Consider the following 17,179-nt stretch of genomic DNA (forward strand, 5'->3'; position numbering starts at 1 on the left):
ATTTGAAAATGGTGCAATGCAGTCAAATAAATGTTTGCGTATTTGTATATTGTAGCTGTAGTGAACAACTAGAACAGCGTCTGCTACTTGAACCGACATTTGATGTCTGTTTTTTTATGGATTCTCAGCAGGAGGGAGTTGCAAGACGCCAGTGTCTTTCCACACAAGGAGGACATCTTATAGGCTTAGAATAGCTTTGTGCTTTGCACTCAGTAATGTTGCGCACATCATCGATGGGGCATTTTTGACTATTTTACCATATATTCCATTTTCTATCTGCAATCATCCAGGAAGAAGCAGGGTCACGATGGGAGAAAACACCTCAAAAGGGACAGAGCCACAGTTTAGCCATTGTCCGCCAATATTAACTGAGGGACATTTTGGGATATCTGGGTCCAAAAGAAACATCCAGCAAATCTTGCACTTTCTGGATAGATTTAAAAAGGTGACGAAATACTTCAAAGATGCCTGCCACTAAAACGTGGAGTTTTCCATTGCAAAACTATTCAATCAATAAATAACATTCGGGGCACAGTCAAGTGAGAAAATTCTACTTTGGAACCATCTCTGCCGTGTAAGGGGTGTCAGTACCAGGGAGCCGACTATTATCCCACCTGATCCCAGCACTCTCGGGTTGGGTTGAGCACAGGTCAGTATTGAAAGAACGACTTGGATTTATATAGTGCCTTTCACGACCACCAGACATCTCAAAGTGCTTTACAGCCAATGAAGTACTTTTGGAGTACAGTCACTGTTGTAATGTGGGAAATGCGGCAGCCAAGTTGTGCACAGCAAGCTCCCACACACAGCAATGTGATAATGACCAGATAATCTGTTTTTTGTTATGTTGATTGAGGGATAAATATTGGCCAGGACAGCAGGGATGACTCCGTTGCTCTTCTTCGAAATAGTGCTGTGGGATAATTTACGCCCACATGAGAGAACTTGGTTTAACGGCCATCCGAAAGACGGCACCTCCGACAGTGCGGCGCTCCCTCAGCACTGCACTGGAGTGTCAGCCTGGATTTTTTTGTGCTCAAGTCCCTGGAGTGGGACTTTAACCCACAACCTTCTGACTCAGAGGCGAGTGTGCCGCCCATGAATGAGAACAATAGAATGAGAGCAATGGACGCTCTCCTCTGCCTTAACCCAGGCAGAAGAACATTTGTGAGCATATCGTTTCCAATGCCTGCCAGCCTTATAGCTTCCTGAGCCAGACATCATCATCCAGACAACCAACCTTCGTGACAACTGTGCTAAATTATGGACAGCTCAGTGCTGGTGAATCGTGTCTGTTGAGCTTGCAGAAACTCCATTCAAATGGGTCTCACAATGTCGAGAGGAGATTTTTCCATCCCAGGAGTTAGATTGGGCTGGATTTGAATTCAGATCCCATATGTGAAAGATAGGTCCATTGTGCTACCAAGCCCCTATAATTTATTTATTTGAAGGATAGATTATGGAGGTAAAGCAAAGTACTTCACAAACAAGTCAGAGTAAATAAAGACATTATTTTCAATGCAATGAGATTATCAAACCACGGCTTACGACTGGTACTGCCTGTTACTGCCTGTTTGTAACTAAAAATAAGTTGCGTTGAAATACGGGGATAGATTGATCTCTTCCTGACCCTGGGCTGTTGGATCACCCATGGCAACGCAAACACAGGACAATCAGGCTGGGCGGACCATCGGGCAGCTTGTCCAATTGCCTGTCTATTTAAACGAATGGATGGAAAATCAGGCCAGCTACCTTACAATTGTGCGCTGATCCTCACCTGATTTTCATGAATTTGCAGCAGTCAGGCAATCCAACCTGCCCAGAAGCAAGGTCAGGCAAGTCTGCCTCACAGTCTGCTGCAGATTCTGGCAGCACAGCAGCACTGCGGTCGGGTAGTTGGCTAGTTCACAAATTTGAAAGCTCCCCATCAAATGGATGATGCCCCTTTATCATAGAATCATAAGGCCCCGAAATCGGTGAAACCCAGGGCCCGCCCAAGTGCCACCCAAAGGACCGCCGATGGCCGCCGAGAGACTGGGCGGTACTTTGCCAGGAAGATTCCATTAAAAGTGGTGGCAGTACCGCCCGGCGGCAAAATAATGGCATACGCCGTCAATTTCGGCGGCAAAGGCGCTTGTCACCCAAGTGCTTCCAAGGATGGAGTTGGGCCCAGGGAGGGTGGAAGAGCTGAAAATAAAAATCATTACAAAGAAAAAAAACAGCGGAGCACCTTCAGGGGACCCCATCCAGGTAAATCGCTGTAAAAAAAAAATTAAAGATGGTCACTCACCTTTTATTGCAGGTCTTCATACTTACCGTTGGGATTAGACCAGCCTTCTCCCTGCTGGCGCCGACACCCGCCCGCACCAACCTGGCAGCTTGGCGGACGGGAGGTCACTTATGCTACTTGGCCATCAGCGGGTGGTTCCCGGCGGTACTCCCCTCCTGCCCACTCCAGCCCAAGTAGAAACTGGCACCGAGGGGAGACTGGAGGCAAAACCCGGCGGCAGTGGGCGGCAGTGGGCGGTAAGGCCACCAATATCAGGGCCAAAGAATGATACAGCATTGGAGGAGGCCACTTATTCCATCGTGTGTGTGCCGGCTCTACGGTAGAGCTAACCAATTAGTCCCACTCCTCTGCTCTTTCCCCTTAGCCCTGTAATTTTTTCTTTTCAAGTATTTATTCAATTCCTTTTTGAAAGTTATTATTGAATCTGTTTCCACCAACCCTTCGGGCAGTGCATTCCAGATCCTTTGTAGATTTCAGACTCTCCTCCTTCCATTGGTTATTTCCCAATGATCATTGGCAATGCTTTTCTTTAACTGGCTGACAAGCTGTAGTCGTGTAGGACTGGTCCTCACTCCTGCTCTGGTGCTGTATCACACAACACTGGTCTGAAGAATATGGGGCCGACATTGCCCCTCCCGATAAGGCCTCCGATCGCCAGCAAGTGTGGGGTGGCGCGGAATGGCTGCCGACACACCGTGGAGATGCCACCATTTAAAAAAATTGCCCTTTCTCAGGAGCAGAGTGGTGTCCGGGACCGCTCTGTCCATTTTGCCGCTGTGCCGTGCACAGGCCGACCCCTTACCGTCTGGCGGGGATCCCCTCACAAAATTGCCCCACGGGAGTGGCCCCTACCACCGGCCGGTGCCCTCCACAGCTTTTTGTGTCGCCGCATTCTGTGTGAAATGGCGGCTTGGCCGCCCTTAAAGGGAAGGGCGCCCTGCCGTGTCTGGTGTGTTATTTTTTTTGTCGGCTGACTGCCAGCTGCGGACAATCCGGCCCGCCCCAACTTACACCCCCAGTGATGGTCACTGCGCTCCGCTCCCACTTACGCCCCCATGATGATCTGCTTCTGCCCCACTGGACCACCCGCCCCCCCCACCCCCGCCGAATTTCACCGGATAAGCTGCCACATCCATTGTGGCGACCAGAACGCTTCAAACACGATAGGTGCACCCTGTTTCCGGCGGAGAGCAATTTCTACCCCCATATATTTGGTGGATCGACTAATTTTGCAAAAATTCCTGGTACTATCTTCCTAACAGCACTGTGGGAGTACCTTGGCCACAAGGTTCACCTCCACCTTCTCAAGGACAATTAGGAATGGGCAATAAATGCCGCCCTTGCCAGCAATGCCACATCCTGCAACAAATAATTATTTTTTTGCGTAGTCAATTGGTGGAACCACAAAATTAACATCCACAGCCTTGTTGCCACTCTCGCTCCTGTGTCAGAAGGTTGTGGGTTTCAAAGACCTGAGCACATATTCTAGGCTTGCACTCAAGTGCAGTGCTGAGGGAGTGCTGCATTTGTTGGAGGTGACATCTTTTAGATGAGACATTAAACCGAGGCCCCGTCTGCCCTCTCTCTCCCTCGAGGACATAAAAGATCCCACGGCACTATTTTGAAGATTGTCCTGGCCAATATTTATCCTTCAACCAACATCAGTAAAATAGATTATCTAGTCATTATCACATTGCTGTTTGTGGGAATAAGCTGTGTGGAAATTGGCTGCCATGTTTCCTACATTACAATTTCAAAAAGTACTTCATTGGCTGTAAATCGCTTTTTGTGAAAGGCACTATATAAATGGAATTCTTTCTTTCTTAATTTCCCTCAAAGTTACAGCTCCACTTAAAGAAAGGATGGAAGAACTTGCATTTACATACAAAAGCAAAATACTGCGGAGGCTGGAATCTGAAATAAAAACAGAAAATGCTGGAAATCTCAGCGGCTCAGACAGCATCTATGGAGGGAAAGGCAGAGTTGTTACTTGCATTTTCATAGTGCCTTTCATTTCCTTGTGATATCCCAAAGTGCTTCATAGCCAACTAATTACTTTTGAAGCATAGACACCGTAGACAAACAGGGCAGCCAATTTGTGCACAACAAGGTCCCATAAACAACGAGTTAAATGACCAGTCAATCTGTTCTGGCAGTATTGGTTGAGGAATAAATGCTGGTCAAGACACCAGGGGACCTCCCTTGCTTTCCTTCAACATGAACAGGCAGACAAAGCCTCGGTTTCAAATCTTATCAAAGATTACCGTGTACATAGTGTGATAAAGTAGCATTTGATTTACGTGGTGATTTCTTGAAACTGATGGGGGGGAGGGGCAGGGAGTTGTGGGGGGGGGTGGAGAAAAATGAGATATTTTGAACAGTCTATGTCCTCTGAACCACCTTGCCGCACCTAAATGAATACCTCGAGGTAAGCATTGTGGCTCATAGTTTGCAAAATACAAAAATACATTGGCATAATTGCAGAGCTGAATTTCTCACCTGACAAGTAGAATTCAAATCATCAGACCAAAAACGAGATTAAAAAGAAAACCTTGTGATTGGCAGTGCAGTCCATTAAAAAGCCTCATCGGGAATAGGTGGAATGTGCCTCACAACATTATGGATATCAATCCCAAGGCCGGGATTCAATCTCACTCCCCTCTCTGGCTTGAGATTTCAATACTTACTGCCCAGAACTACTCACCTGTTAAGTGACACTGTAAAATCAATATTGAAATGACAGTAATAGGATTTGTAATAGCAAACTTTGTCTGTCTGTTTGAGACAGTTATGTTGCATTGGTGTATATGCATAGATCACGCTGAAGGATAAAGTGCTGGGACTTAGAGTGCTTGTCTTATTCTGCACCCAGTGACAAGTGACCCATCTACCTCAGGTTCAGCAGAGGCTAGTCACAACACACTTCATCTGTCGTATATTATTTCAACACAACTGCAGCTTTGCCTAAAGCTGTGCAAACTTCTATGATTAAATGTTTCCAGTTCCGGCATTATTTATCCTTATTCTCTTAGCTTAGATTAGTGTCTTCTCATCCAGAATAGACTGGATTGAGTTTCCTGCAGTGGCCCTCATGCAGGGTTAACCTCCATTGTATCAGCCTATTGTGACTTCATTCTACCTCAAAGAAGCCAGTAATCCTCCACCAATCTTATTTTTTTCACCCAGTCAGCTAAACCTAACCCTAACCCGAACCGTAACCCTAACCCAAGGTTCCATTCCCCTCTGCTTGTCACCTACAAGCTATCTCTTGACAACATCATCCACAAGTGTGGGGTCAGCTGCCACGGTCCAATGACAATACACAGCTTTACCTCTCTGTCGTCACCCTCAACTCCATGACTTCTGTAGTGCTGCAAGACTGCTTGTCCGACAACAACAACAACTTGCATTTATACAGAGCTTTAACATAGCAAAACATCCCAAGGCCCTTCACAAGGGAGTTATCAAAAGAAATTTGACACCGATCCATGTAAGGCGATATTAGGACAGGCAAGGAGGTAGGTTTTAACATAGAAACATTGAAAATAGGTGCAGGAGTAGGCCATTCGGCCCTTCTAGCCTGCACCGCCATTCAATGAGTTCATGGCTGAACATGCAACTTCAGTACCCCGTTCCTGCTTTCTCGCCATACCCCTTGATCCCCCGAGTAGTAAGGACTTCATCTAACTCCCTTTTGAATATATTGAGTGAATTGGCCTCAACTTCTTTCTGTGGTAGAGAATTCCACAGGTTCACCACTCTCTGGGTGAAGAAGTTTCTCCTCATCTCGGTCCTAAATGGCTTACCCCTTATCCTTAGACTGTGACCCTTGCTTCTGGACTTCCCCAACATTGGGAACATTCTTCCTGCATCTAACCTGTCTAAACCCGTCAGAATTTTAAACGTTTCTATGAGGTCCCCTCTCATTCTTCTGAACTCCAGTGAATACAAGCCCAGTTGATCCAGTCTTTCTTGATAGATCAGTCCCACCATCCCGGGAATAAGTCTGGTGAATCTTCGCTGCACTCCCTCAATAGCAAGAATGTCCTTCCTCAAGTTAGGAGACCAAAACTGTACACAATACTCCAGGTGTGGCCTCACCAAGGCCCTGTACAACTGTAGCAACACCTCCCTGCCCCTGTACTCAAATCCCCTCGCTATGAAGGCCAACATGCCATTTGCTTTCTTAACCGCCTGCTGTACCTGCATGCCAACCTTCAATGACTGATGTACCATGACACCCAGGTCTCGTTGCACCTTCCCTTTTCCTAATCTGTCACCATTCAGATAATAGTCTGTCTCTCTGTTTTTACCACCAAAGTGGATAACCTCACATTTATCCACATTATACTTCATCTGCCATGCATTTGCCCACTCACCTAACCTATCCAAGTCACTCTGCAGCCTCATAGCATCCTCCTCGCAGCTCACACTGCCACTCAACTTAGTGTCATCCGCAAATTTGGAGATACTACATTTAATCCCCTCGTCTAAATCATTAATGTACAATGTAAACAGCTGGGGCCCCAGCACAGAACCTTGCTGCACCCCACTAGTCACTGCCTGCCATTCTGAAAAGTACCCATTTACTCCTACTCTTTGCTTCCTGTCAATCCACGTCAGCACACTACCCCCAATCCCATGTGCTTTAACTTTGCACATTAATCTCTTGTGTGGGACCTTGTCGAAAGCCTTCTGAAAGTCCAAATATACCACATCAACTGGTTCTCCCTTGTCCACTTTACTGGAAACATCCTCAAAAAATTCCAGAAGATTTGTCAAGCATGATTTCCCTTTCACAAATCCATGCTGACTTGGACCTATCATGTCACCTCTTTCCAAATGCGCTGCTATGACATCCTTAATAATTGATTCCATCATTTTACCCACTACTGAGGTCAGGCTGACTGGTCTATAATTCCCTGTTTTCTTTCTCCCTCCTTTTTTAAAAAGTGGGGTTACATTGACTACCCTCCACTCGATAGGAACTGATCCAGAGTCAATGGAATGTTGGAAAATGACTGTCAATGCATCCACTATTTCCAAGGCCACCTCCTTAAGTACTCTGGGATGCAGTCCATCAGGCCCTGGGGATTTATCGGCCTTCAATCCCATCAATTTCCCCAACACAATTTCCCGACTAATAAAGATTTCCCTCAGTTCCTCCTCCTTACTAGACCCTCTGACCCCTTTTATATCCGGAAGGTTGTTTGTGTCCTCCTCAGTGAATACCGAACCAAAGTACTTGTTCAATTGGTCTGCCATTTCTTTGTTCCCCGTTATGACTTCCCCTGATTCTGACTGCAGGGGACCTACGTCTTAAAGGAGGAGAGAAAGGTAGAGAGGCGGAGAGGTTTAGGAAGGGAATTTCAGAGCCGAGAGTCTCAAAAGCGGAAGGTACGGCCATCAATAGTGCAGTGATTAAAATCGGGGATGCACAGGAGGCCTGAATTGGAGGAGCACAGAGATATCGGAGGGTTGTCGGGCTGGAGGAGGTTACAGGGAGAGGTGAGGCCACTGAAGGATTTGAAAACAAGGACAAGCTGAAACTCTCTTCAGCTCAACGTCAATGACAGCAGCAAAGACTACAGCCTGACGAGAGGTCCTCAAAGGGACATGAGGATTCTGAAGACTAGGTCAGTAATCGGTTTTAAAACACTTACCTTAATGTGGAGCCAGGAGGAACAGGGGGTGGTTCCTTCTGCCTCCACGCCCATACTGTGAGCCGCTGCCAACCTGCACTCATCCACACCCACCCATCCCCTACTCCAGGATCTCTGAGGGTTGCTGCTGGCATCTGTGCTGGGTCCAATCAGCAAGCTGCATCGGGATGCCCGAAAGGTGCTCGCAGTTTGCCCATTTTGTGGCGACGAGGCCCGAGGGCCAATTTCAGGGGACCCTCGGGCCAAGCTTCTCAGGGGTGAGTTACAGACATTCCGCCCGTAGTCTGGCGCTAACCAATTGAAGTCATCAGAAAGAAGAAGCTTATCCACCTTTGCCCAAAGGCAAAACACAATGATCGCGTGCACTGCTTAATCAAATGCCTTAATTCCCGAGGAGACTACATGAAAATTATTAGCTGAAGGATTTCAAGCCAGTCAAATAAAGTAGAATTATTAAAGACGTTTGAACAAATATTACACGGTAAATCTACTGCAGAGCCAAGAAGCCTGCACCTTGGAAAGAAACATTCAGCATTGATTAGAATATTTGCATAATAATATTTATGATTAACAATAATTCTACTTCGTGGCAGAGTGATTGTGGTAAAACCCTCTGTCTAATTTAAGCAAATAGGTTCAATTCAAAGCCCGAATGAAAAACACTGCAGGTTGGGAATTGTTATTTTCCATTTTGTCATTTTGAAAAGAAAGAAGACAGACTTGCATTTATATAGCGCCTTTCACGGCAACCGGATGTCTCAAAGCACTTTACAGCCAATGAAGCACTTTTGGAAGTGTAGTCACTGTTGTAATGTGGGAAATGCGGCAGCCAATATGCGCACAGCAAGCTCCCACAAATGACCAGATAATCTACTTTTGTTATGTTGATTGAGGAAGAAATATTGGACAGGATACCTCTGCTCCCCTTCGAAATAGTGCTCTGGGATCTTTTATGTCCACCTGAGAGGGCAGGCAGGGCCTTGGTTTAAATTCTCATCCAAAAGACGGTACCTCTGACAGTGCAGTACTCCCTTAGCACTGCACTGGAGTGTCAGCCTGGATTTATGTGCTCAAGTCCTTGGAGTGGGATCTGAATCCACAACCTTCTGACTCGCAGTCGATTATGCTACCCACTGAGCTATGGCTAACACTGTTTTGGGCCAGTTTACAGGTAAAATTATTAAGCGGAGAAATCCCATTTCTGCCCTGTGTAATGAGACTGGATTGATAAACAATCTCCGAGTAAAGGATCCCCTCAAAATGAGTGATCATAGCATGATTGAATTTCAAATTCAGATGGATGGTGAGAAAGTTGGATCTCTAACCAGCGTACTAAGCTTAAATAAAGGAGACTATGAAAGTATGAGGGCAGAGTTGGGTAAAGTAGACTGGGAAAATAGATTAAAGTGTAGGACGGTTGATGAACAGTGGTGTACATTTAAGGAGATATTTCACAACTCTCAAAAAAAAAATATTCCAGTGAAGAGGAAAGGGTGTAAAAGAAAAGATAGCCCTCCGTGGCTAACTAAAGAAATAAAGGATGGTATCCAATTAAAAACAAGGGCATACAAAGTGGCCAAAACTAGTGGGAGGACAGAAGACTGGGAAGCTTTTAAAAGCCAGCAAAGAAGGGCTAAAAAAATGATTAAGAAAGGGAAGATAGACTATGAAAATAAACCAGCACAAAACATAAAAACAGATATCAAGTGTTTCTATAGGTATATAAAAAGGAAAAGGATGGCTAAAGTAAATGTTGGTCCCTTAGAGGACGTGACCGGGGAATTAGTAATGGGGAACATGGAGATGGCAGAAACTCTGAACAAATATTTTGTATCAGTCTTTATGGTAGAGGATACTAACAATATTCCAACAATGGATAGTCAAGGGGCTATAGCGGTGGAGGAACTTATCACAATCACAATCACTAAGGAGGTGGTACTCAGTAAGATAATGGGACTAAAGGCAGATAAATCCCCTGGACCTGATGGCTTGCATCCTAGGGTCTTAAGAGAAGTAGCGGCAGGGATTGTGGATGCATTGGTTGTAATTTACCAAAAATTCACTGGATTCTGGGGAGGTCCCAGCAAATTGGAAAACTGCAAATGTAACGCCCCTATTTAAAAAAGGAGGCAGACAAAAAGCAGGAAACTATAGACCAGTTAACCATCTGTGGTTGGAAAATTGTTGGAGTCCATTATTAAAGAAGAAGTAGCAGGACATTTGGAAAAGCAAAATTTGGACAGGCAGAGTCAGCATGGATTTATGAAGGGGAAGTCATGCTTGACAAATTTGCTGGAATTCTTTGAGGATGTAACAAACAGGGTGGATAAAGGAGAACCAGTGGATGTGGTGTATTTGGACTTCCAGAAAGCATTTGACAAGGTGCCACATAAAAGGTTACTGCACAAGATAAAAGTTCACAGGGTTGGGGGTATTATATTAGCATGGATAGAGGATTGGCTAACTAACAGAAAACAGAGAGTCGGGATAAATGGATCATTCTCTGGTTGGCAACCAGTAACTAGTGGGGAGCCTCAGAGATCAGTGCTGGGAACTCAACTATTTACAATCTATATTAACGACTTGGAAGAAGGGACTGAGTGTAACGTAGCCAAGTTGCTGACGATACAAAGATGGGAGGAAAAGCAATGTGTGAGGAGGACACAAAAAATCTGCAAAAGGACATAGACAGGCTAGGTGAGTGGGCAAAAATTTGGCAGATGGAGTATAATGTTGGAAAGTGTGAGGTCATGCACTTCGGCAGCAAAATGTGGAGGTACTTGTGCATGATACACAAAAGGATAGTATGCAGGTACGGCAAGTGATCAGGAAGGCCAATGGTATCTTGGCCTTTATTGCAAAGGGGATGGAGTATAAAAGCAGGGAAGTCTTCCTACAACTATATAAGGTGTTGGTGAGGCCACACCTGGAATACTGCCTGCAGTTTTGGTTTCCATATTTACAAAAAGATATACTTGCTTTGGAGACAGTTCAGAGAAGGTTCATTTGGTTGATTCCAGGGATGAGGGGGTTGACTTATGAGGAAAGGTTGAGTAGGTTGGGCCTCTGCTCATTGGAATTCAGAAGAATGAGAGGTGATCTTATCGAAAACGTCTAAGATTATGAGGTAGCTTGGCAAGGTGGATGCAGAGAGGAAGTTTCCACTGATGGGGGGAGACTAGTACTTGAGGGCACGATCTTAGAATAAGGGGCCGCCCATTTAAAACAGAGATGAGGAGTAATTTCTTCTCTCAGAGGGTTGTAAATCTGTGGAATTCGCTGCCTCAGAGAGCAGTGGAAGCTGATACGTTGAATAAATTTAAGACAGAAATAGTCAGTTTCTTAAATGATAAGGGGATAAGGGGTTATGGGGAACGGGCAGGGAAGTAGAGCTGAGTCCATGATCAGATCAGCCATGATCTTATTGAATGGTGGAGCAGGCTTGAGGCGCCGTATGGCCTACTCCAGCTTCTATTTCTTATGTTCTTATGTTCATTGTCGAGTTAGATGGCTAACAGCTGAACTGAAGTATTAAAAATGCCAGAGATTATGTTGCTTTAAATAATTATCCATGTAAAATGAGCTGTACCTGATATCACTCTCCTTAACCTGATTGTCTTCCAGCTCCTCCATATACTTTTCGCCCTTCATCCAATAAATGATCGGGTTTACCGAACTGTACCCAAAGAATGCCCTGCAGTTCAGGATGGCTGGTCGCCCTAGCAACAAAAGACAAAGAGAATTTACAGAGAACAGCATACTTCTTACACATTCAACGTGCAGCCTTGCATTTACATTTATAGCAGGGAAGACCAACCAAAAGGGACATCTTCAAAGGAAATTGGAGGGTTAACAAGGCAAGGGACTACACATTAAATGGTAAGACACTGAGAAGTGTAGAGGAACAAAGGGACCTTGGAGTGCAGGTCCACAGATCCCTGAAGGTAGCAGGCCAGGTGGATAACGTGGTTAAGAAGGCAGATGGAATACTTGCCTTTTTTAGTCGAGGCATATAATACAAGAGCAGGGAGGTTATGCTTCAACTCTATAAAATGCAAGTTAGGCCACAGCTGGAGTACTGTGTGCAGTTCTGGTCACCTCATTGCAGGAAAGATATGATTGCACTGGAGAGGGTACAGAGGAGATTTACGAGGATGCTGCCTGGTCTAGAAAATTTTAGCTATGAGGAAAGATTGAATAGGCTCGGAACAGAGGAGGCCGAAGGGAGACCTTGGGCTAGACTTTCCACTTCACGTTGCCCATCTATGGCCCATATATTGCCCAAAATGGACCTCTATCGCCCATTTTGAGGAAAAAGTGGAAACTAGGCCAGAAAGATCGCTGGAAAAATAAGCCCCCAAGTTTCCGCTTACTTCGCTGAACTGCTCGCTGAGTTGATCGCCCACACATCACCCATCCCAACTTTCAGCACGTCGCCGGCACTTCATCGCTGATCGCTTGCCGAGAACATGGCTGGGTAATAGTTGCTTTTCCCACACTTTACTGAAGGAAATGGGCACTACGGACGCCATTTTGAAGATCGGAGGATGGGTGGAGACAGCCAAAAAATTGTGCTTAGATAGTTGTGAGTTATTTAAGGGCCCTGTATAGATAGGTCTACTCAAATTATTAATTATATTTAATTTTACTATTAGTAGCATAGTGGATTAGATATTTTTTACTGAAAAGTACATTTATACCAAGTGAAAATAATTATTGAAAGTCTGTAATGCGCTTGCAATGCACCACCATCAGGGCCCTCGAGTGGCAGCAGCACAGTCACATCAGAAAAACCTGGCCTACGTGATCCTGGTCATCCTGACATGAGTATCATCACAAAATTTCCTGTCGAATCCCAGACCTAGCTTCAAGCTTACCTTTGTACACAATAGCTTACGGCCTTTGAGTTTTATCAGCTCTAGGGTTAGTCAGTTCCCTCTTTTTAAAAAAACAAAGGTTTTTTGGGGGGAGAGAAAGTGAGTGAGAAGATAATTTATGACAAAGAGAGTTATGCCTGCAACTCAACAGGATTATTTATTTTTAAAAGTAATTGAAATTCTGTGAAGTTGCATGAAATTGTTTATACGAGTGGTCAAAATAGTATTTATACAGAAGTAGAACAAACATTTGTGCAAGATGCATGGGGTGGCATTGGAACCACAATCATTTATTAACAGCTGGCCCTCAAGCTGATTTGTCTACTTTAGAAGACTACTGATTTGAAAATTGAAGCAGTGATCCCTTGACTTTTGATAGTTTTCATTGATAGGACGATATTTGATTGCAGAATGAAATACCCATATAGCTACAGTATCGCTTGACAGCTACACAGGATATGAAATGGAAAGAGAATGGTATCGCATGAAGGCAATAAAATGTTGAATAAAATTCATTGATTTGGTCTCTGAAATGTGATATTCCTATTCTTAATAAAGCTTTCCACTCATCATCATCATATCATCATCATAGGCAGTCCCTCGAAATTGAGGAAGACTTGCTTCCACTCTAAAGGTGAGTTTTCAGGGGGCTGTACAGTCCAAATCGGGAATTACAGTCTCTGTAACAAGTGGGGCAGACAGTGGTTGAAGGAAAGAATGGATGGGGAGCCTGATTGGCCGCACGTTCCTTCCGCTGTGTGCTTGTTTTCTGCATGCTCTCGGCGATGAGACTCGAGGTGCTCACTGCCCTCCCGGATGCTCTTCCTCTACTTAGGGTGGTCTTTGGCCAGGGATTCCCAGGTGCCGGTGGGGATGTTGCATTTTATCAAGAAGGCTTTGAGGGTGTCCTTGAATTGTTTCCTCTGCCCACCTGGGGCTCACTTGCTGTTTAGGAGTTCCGAGTAGAGCACTTGCTTTGGGCATGTGAACAATGTGACCCACCCAATGGAGTTGGTCGAGTGTGGTCAGTGCTTCGATGCTGGGGATGTTGGCCTGAGCGAGAACACTGATGTTGGTGTGTCTATCCTCCCAATGGATTTGCTGGATCTTGCGGAGGTACTTCTCCAGCACTTTGATGTGTCTAACTAACAGAAAACAGAGAGTCGGGATGACTGGGTCATTTTCCGGTTGGCAAACAGTAACTAGTGGGGTGCCACACAAATCGTGCTGGAGCCTCAACTATTTACAATCTGTATTAATGACTTGTATGAAGGGACCGAGTTTAATGTAGCCAAGTTTGCTGATGATACAAAATTGATGGGAAAGCCAGTTGTGAGGAGGACACAAAGAATCTACAAAGGGATATAGACAGGCTGATGGAGTATAATGTGGGAAAGTGTGAGATTATCCACTTTGGTAGGAAAAATAAAAAAGCAAATTATTATTTAAATGGAGAGAAATTACAAAATGCTGCAGTACAGTGGGACCTGGGGTCCTTGTGCATGAAACACAAAAAGTTAGTATACAGGTACAGCAAGTAATCAGGAAGGCAAATGGAATGTTGGCCTTTATTACAAGAGGGATAGAGTATAAAAGCAGTGAAGTCCTGCTTCATTGGTATTGGTGAGGCCACACCTAGAGTACTGCGTACAGTTTTGGTCTCCTTATTTAAGGAGGTATATAATTGCATTGGAGGCAGTTCAGAGAAGGTTCACTTGGTTGATTCCTGAGATGAGGAGGTTGACTTATGAAGAAAGTTTGAGTAGGTTGGGCCAATACACATTGGGGTTAATACCGCATTGAGAGGGGATCTTATTGAAACATGTACGAAACTGAGGGAACTCGACAAGGTAGATGCAGAGAGGATGTTTCCACTGATGGTAGAATCTAGAACTAGGGAGCATGGTTTCAGAATAAGGGGTTGCCCATTTAGAACTAATATGAGGAGGAATTTATTCTTTCAGAGGGTCGTGAATCTGTGGAATTCTCTGCCCCAGGGAGCTGTGGAGGGTGGGTCATTGAATATATTTAAGGTGGAGATTGACAAATTTTTGAATGATAAGGGAGCAAGGGTTATGGGGAGCGGGCAGGGAATCAGAGCTGAGCCCAAGATCAGATCAGCCATGATTTTATTAAATGGCGGAGCAGGCTCGTGCGGCCGAATGGCCTACTCCTGCTCCTATTTCCTTTGTTCCTTTGTCAAATATCGATGTCCTCTCTTGCACACCAGGCCTTGTGGTCAAGACTCCTGTTTCATACTTTCGCGGTTGGCTCAGCAGAACCGGGGATTTGGTCTGTGATAAGGTTTGCTGCTCGCGGATTCGTCCTGTGGCAAGACTTTCACTGTGTGGGCAGAAAGACACTGCACATTCTGCCAATTTTATCGAAAGGCTGGGGTGCAAACAGTTTCTGTGGCTGGGAGATGGGGGCAGTCAGAGGGGAAATGTGTAGGTGTTGGGGGTGCAGGGGTGGGGGGGGGGGGGAGGTGGCGCAGTGGTGCGGTATGGTGATGAAGCACTAACACGATCAAGCAGGGGGGTCGGACCGCAAGCTCGCTTCCCACATTGTGGTTGTAAGTGGCCAAATGACACTGGACGAAGAGGGTGCGTGCTTGTTGTGTGCGCCACCACTGTGCAGGTGTTACTGGAAGAGGCAGGAATGGCGCGATGTTATCATCTGCCAGACTTCCAATTGGTTGCAGCTCCATTTCCCCCAGCGCCACGTATGGCTGCATTGTGCAGGTATACACAAGCGTGCCAGGCCCACATCCTGGCGTAAGCTGGGCCACACAACTGATTAAAATGCAGGCTCCCTACTGAAAGCAGTTGTGTGCCCCACTTGTGCCAAAGGCAGAGGCCACTGCTGTCGGGAAAAGCGGGAACTTTCAACTTTTGGAACTCGGAATAGCTTATTGGGTATTTTCAGCTGACGCGGCTGGCCTCCTGACATTCCACTCAATTATTGTCGCTCCTCCCCACCCCAGTAACACTGCAAGCGGTGCAAGTGTCCACCATCATCTGGAATCGCCCCCTGGAATTTGGGATGAGGTCAGGGTCACAGCAGACTGGCAACCGGAAGTCCTGCCTGGCCACACCTCTGGAGGGCCTCAAGAATTTTAGGCCTACATTGTTGGGTCATCCAATTTGCGACCTTATCTTTTCTTGCCATCATCTACTCATTTGTGACTATAAATAACGGCCTCAAGTAGTATATATCACCCCTCAAAATGAGTACATTAATCCTCACAATACTGGAGCAACACACGCACATTACTCAAAAATTGCTTTCCAATCTGTATCATCCGCTTCATGTTAAGATGTTAAAGCTGTGGCCAACTGTGTTCAAGTAGTATGAAATATTGATGCTGCTGAATCATTGTGGAAATGCGCATATATTATAAGCAAGCCTACATTTCATTTTTGGTCTACCATATTTCTAATCTGAAAATCGTCAATAATGCTATCTGTTTTTTTAAAGATATGATTGGGAAGAATCGTATTCAACAGCATCTGACGATGTAATCTCCAGCATCAGAGACCCTTCCGCAGGCTTCCTCGTGCAGCGGCACCACAATGGAAGAGGAAAGGATGATTTAATTGAAATTCAGAGGTAGAATTTACAGCAGTACTCACTCAAATGTCACTTCATTTGAAATTTTTCCCCTCTCCAATCCAACACCATTTTGAGGCTTCCCTATGTCAAGCACTATCTCCCAGGGTGTACAGTAAATTGCTTCCAGGCTTCTGTCATTGCCATCCCATAATTTGAAGCTAGAATTGTGTGCGAATGGCCTGTGTTGATTTGGCTTTTGATTTTTCCATCCAACTCCCTTTGCTCGATAGCTCATCAGGATTGCAATCAGGAGCAAAGTGGTTATGTTACTGGACCGGTAATCCAGAGACGTGAGTTCAAATCCCACCCACAGTAGCTGGGGAATTTCAATTCAGTTAATTAAGTAAATCCGGAATACAAAACTAGTATCAGTAATGGTGACCATGCAACTACTGGATTGTCGTTAAAAACCCATCTGGTTCACTAATGTCCTTTAGGGAAGGAAATCTGCCGCCCTTACCCAGTCTGGCCTATATGTGACTCCAGACCTACAGCAATGTGGTTGACTCTTAACCAACCTTCGAAATAGCCCAGCAAGACACGCAGTTATAACAAACTGCTACAAGAAACAATAATAAGAATAAATCACAGACTGCAGCGATTCAAGATGGCGGCTCACCACCACCTTCTCAAGTACAGTGAGGGATGGCCAATAACGCCCACGTCCCAGAAATTAATTTTAAAAATTACAAAAATTCTATGAGGAATTTCAGCTAATGTCCTTGCATTCCTTCCTT

The 17,179-nt window shown here is 45.2% G+C and overlaps 1 protein-coding gene across 1 annotated transcript in view; it reads right to left on the minus strand.

Annotated features, from left to right (window-relative positions):
- The window catches only part of il1rapl2 (interleukin 1 receptor accessory protein-like 2), a 704,017-nt gene that overhangs the window by 93,450 nt on the left and 593,388 nt on the right, over window positions 1-17,179 (minus strand). Inside the window, exon 7 of the mRNA XM_070883960.1 lies at window positions 11,543-11,672. Within this exon, the coding sequence (XP_070740061.1) occupies window positions 11,543-11,672 (130 nt within the window). The remainder of the gene's footprint in view (window positions 1-11,542; window positions 11,673-17,179) is intronic.

The sequence above is a fragment of the Pristiophorus japonicus genome, chromosome 6 (genome assembly GCF_044704955.1).
Source record: "Pristiophorus japonicus isolate sPriJap1 chromosome 6, sPriJap1.hap1, whole genome shotgun sequence".
NCBI lineage: Eukaryota > Metazoa > Chordata > Chondrichthyes > Pristiophoridae > Pristiophorus > Pristiophorus japonicus.